This window comes from Henckelia pumila, chromosome 4 (assembly GCF_033568475.1).
Source record: "Henckelia pumila isolate YLH828 chromosome 4, ASM3356847v2, whole genome shotgun sequence".
NCBI classification, from domain to species: Eukaryota; Viridiplantae; Streptophyta; class Magnoliopsida; order Lamiales; family Gesneriaceae; genus Henckelia; species Henckelia pumila.
In genome coordinates, this window is record NC_133123.1 from 200,223,922 (window position 1) to 200,226,965 (window position 3,044).

The window sequence follows — 3,044 nt, forward strand, 5'->3', positions numbered from 1 at the left end:
GAACAAATTTTGACTGTGTATTGTTCTATAATTATAGTATAGAAAATATTTCGTAAACTATTATTACTTAGACTAAATATCATGAAAAAAAAAAAAGCAGCATGGCACCAAGATCCATCTCTTGACTTGCAGAATATCGAGAATATATATATATATATATATATATATATATTCTAAAATCTAAAACACCATAAATAGAGCAACAGTTGTGCAGATATTCTTCAATGTTTCTCTCATATATGTTTTTTTTTTTTTTAACTTAAAAATTTGAATGTAAACAAAATGCCAGCTCTTTCTGCCACCACCAGCCCTGTTTGTTTTTTTCCTCCTCTTCTAGTGCAACAAATAGGCAGAGTTTTAATGAAAGCAGATTTAACTTTACTCAACCATTCAGGACTCTCCCCTTCCTAGGTATCGCTTTTTGTGTAATTAAACTAGCGCAGAGGATCTGATGATCAGAGGATCATATCACAGCTAGCACTGCACACATTAATTAATACCCTATCAACGTGTTTTTATTGGATCATCCCTTTGAAAACTAGCGGAGAGGGACTGAGGTCTGAGAGACTTCAACGAAAACAAATACACTTCCGAAGCACAATCAATCCTCATTTCTTCTTCTTCTTCTTTCTTCTTATTATTTCAAGCCATATTCAAATGGATCTCTCCGTGATTAAGGAGCTCCGAAATCTGACCATAGATTATTCGCATGAAGAATTAACGAATAAATACTACATGGCTCAGACTACAGTGTGGTGGGATATGGAGAATTGCGGGATTCCCAAACGTACCAAAGCTTTACATTTATCAAAAAATATAAATATAGCGCTGGAGCAGATGAATTATAGTGGTAGTATTGTCTCAATCTACGGCTACGGAGACACTAAACACGTCAATCAGAATGACCAGCAAGCACTAAGCAACACTGGAGTTAGATTGATACATATACCGGGTGGCAAGTACATGCACCGAGTTTTGTTTTTGTTGAAATAACATGCTTATAAGTAATTGTTTCTCTTTTATTAGGTACTAAAGATTCTAGCGATAAGAAAATGATTGTCGATATGTCCCTATGGGCTGATAACCATGAACCTCCAGCCAATATGATGATCATCACCGGTGATGGGGATTTCACAGATACGTTGAACAATCTGAAATCCAGAGGATACAATGTCCTGTTAGGATTACCAGAAGTTTATTCTAGTTCCTTTCATTTAAAGTTCTGTAGTGCCATGTGGAAGTGGACACGCCTAGCAGAAGGGAGGCCACCATTTGTTTCAAACGATATTATCTTACGCAACGTACGTGCTAGAGGAAAGTTGCAATGGCGTGAGAAAGGAGAGTCCAGCAAGGGGAGGGAATAGTACGTGTCTTAGTTCTTTGGTTCCTGATACTTCGCCGACCAAATATTATTAATGTTTTATTTTTTGTTGTTGCATTTTGGGATTGAGTACTACTAGCTATTTGTTACTGATTGAGTATCAGGAACTTTCTAGCATTCTTGCTTATAATTTGTCCTAATTTATTTTTTATTTATATTAAATTTCGTGTCTTAGATCACAGTTACATATTAGAATAATTATATACTATATGAAACATTGTAAATATTAATAATAATTTTATTTTGTGACTCGGTACTAAACATTATATATACTCGCATTTTCAATACAGCTTGCTTAACTACGAAATTATAGGTTAAATCCATATACTAATTAAATAATTGCTATTTTATTTATAATTATAATTTTTGTTCATCAAGTGATGTCTTAGGTTGATTAATGAAACGAAATATGGAGACTAATAATCTTTATATGTTTAAAAAATTATTATTATTATCTAAATATTTTTGTAAGAATATTCTTTAAAAACGAGCTTAGGTTGATTAATTTTTAATAATTATTGTATATTAATCAACATATAATAAAATAATGAAAATAATAGCTTTATTTTATTTTTTAAAAAAACTTCTTCTTATGAGACTGTCTTGAAAGTTAATTTTGTGATACAGATATTAGATCCAACTCATAACAAAATATTATTATTTTTACTTCAAAAGTATTACTTTTAGTGTAGTAACCAGCTCCGGAATCACTTTCTAATAGAGATTTAAGCACGTAATTAAACTTAAGCCGGAAATATTTAAATAAATAAAGCATTTTTAAAAAGAAATTTGTGATTTTTTTAAATATATAAATAAACTAATATTTAAAAATCAAGAATTTGTTTAAGAGTGAACCGATGTGGTTTTGGCAAACTCGTGACTTATTTAAAAATCAAGGATTTGTTTAAACAAACCATTTTTTGGGTCATGGAAATTGGACAAATACATGGAGAACGTCATTATATGTAGCTAATTATTAATGTTACATTGATCATACATATTGTAAATTGAAACTTGCATTGGGGATCGGTTGAGGGGTACTGTATAAACTAATTAATTATCCTATAACTGGTGCTCCGAGTTACAGTACCAGTTAATAGTTATCCCTCAAACTTCTTTAATTGAGCCAATTGAAGTTAGTCGACTGATCTTTATTCTTTTCGTGCGTCAATGTTAATTTTCAAACAAGTCAATTTTGCATAATAATGCAAACTAACAAATTAAACTTCTTCGATAGACCATGTGTACGACTACAAAACAAAACAAAAAAACAAAAAAAATCATTTTTAGAAGCGAAATTATTAGGAACGGTTTCAACACCGACCCTGAAAATCTAACAATAGAATCGGTTTAACTAAATTGTTTCTATTGCACCGCCATTTAAGAATACTTTTAGCACCAATTTACAAAAATCGCTGCTACAAATTGCTCCTAATGATATATATATATATATATATATATATATATATGTAAGAATCAATCGTAAAACTGCTCATATTGGATATCTTTAGCAGTGATTTTGTGTAAAACATTGTTGTCTACCGTGTCACGCCCTGAAATCGAAGTTGATTGATATCGGCGTTGTTTTCAAATAACAATAAAAACAACAAGTCTCATAGTACAGAGTTAATTTAACCAAAAAACAGTATATTATTTCATGACA

General features: G+C 30.9%; 1 protein-coding gene across 1 annotated transcript; it reads left to right on the top strand.

Annotated features, from left to right (window-relative positions):
- The first annotated feature begins 735 nt into the window (after positions 1-735).
- LOC140862596 (uncharacterized) lies at positions 736-1,364 on the top strand. Its single transcript, XM_073265629.1, has 2 exons — positions 736-955; positions 1,027-1,364. Exons 1-2 carry the CDS (start codon positions 736-738, stop codon positions 1,362-1,364), a joined length of 558 nt encoding a protein of 185 aa, XP_073121730.1.
- The last annotated feature ends 1,680 nt before the right edge of the window (positions 1,365-3,044 follow it).

Coding starts and splice junctions, on each gene's coding strand:
- LOC140862596 (XM_073265629.1), top strand. CDS start 736: ATGGCTCAGACTACAGTGTGGTGGGATATGGAGAATTGCGGGATTCCC. Junction 956..1,026: donor ATTGATACATATACCGGGTG/GCAAGTACATGC, acceptor CTCTTTTATTAG/GTACTAAAGATTCTAGCGAT.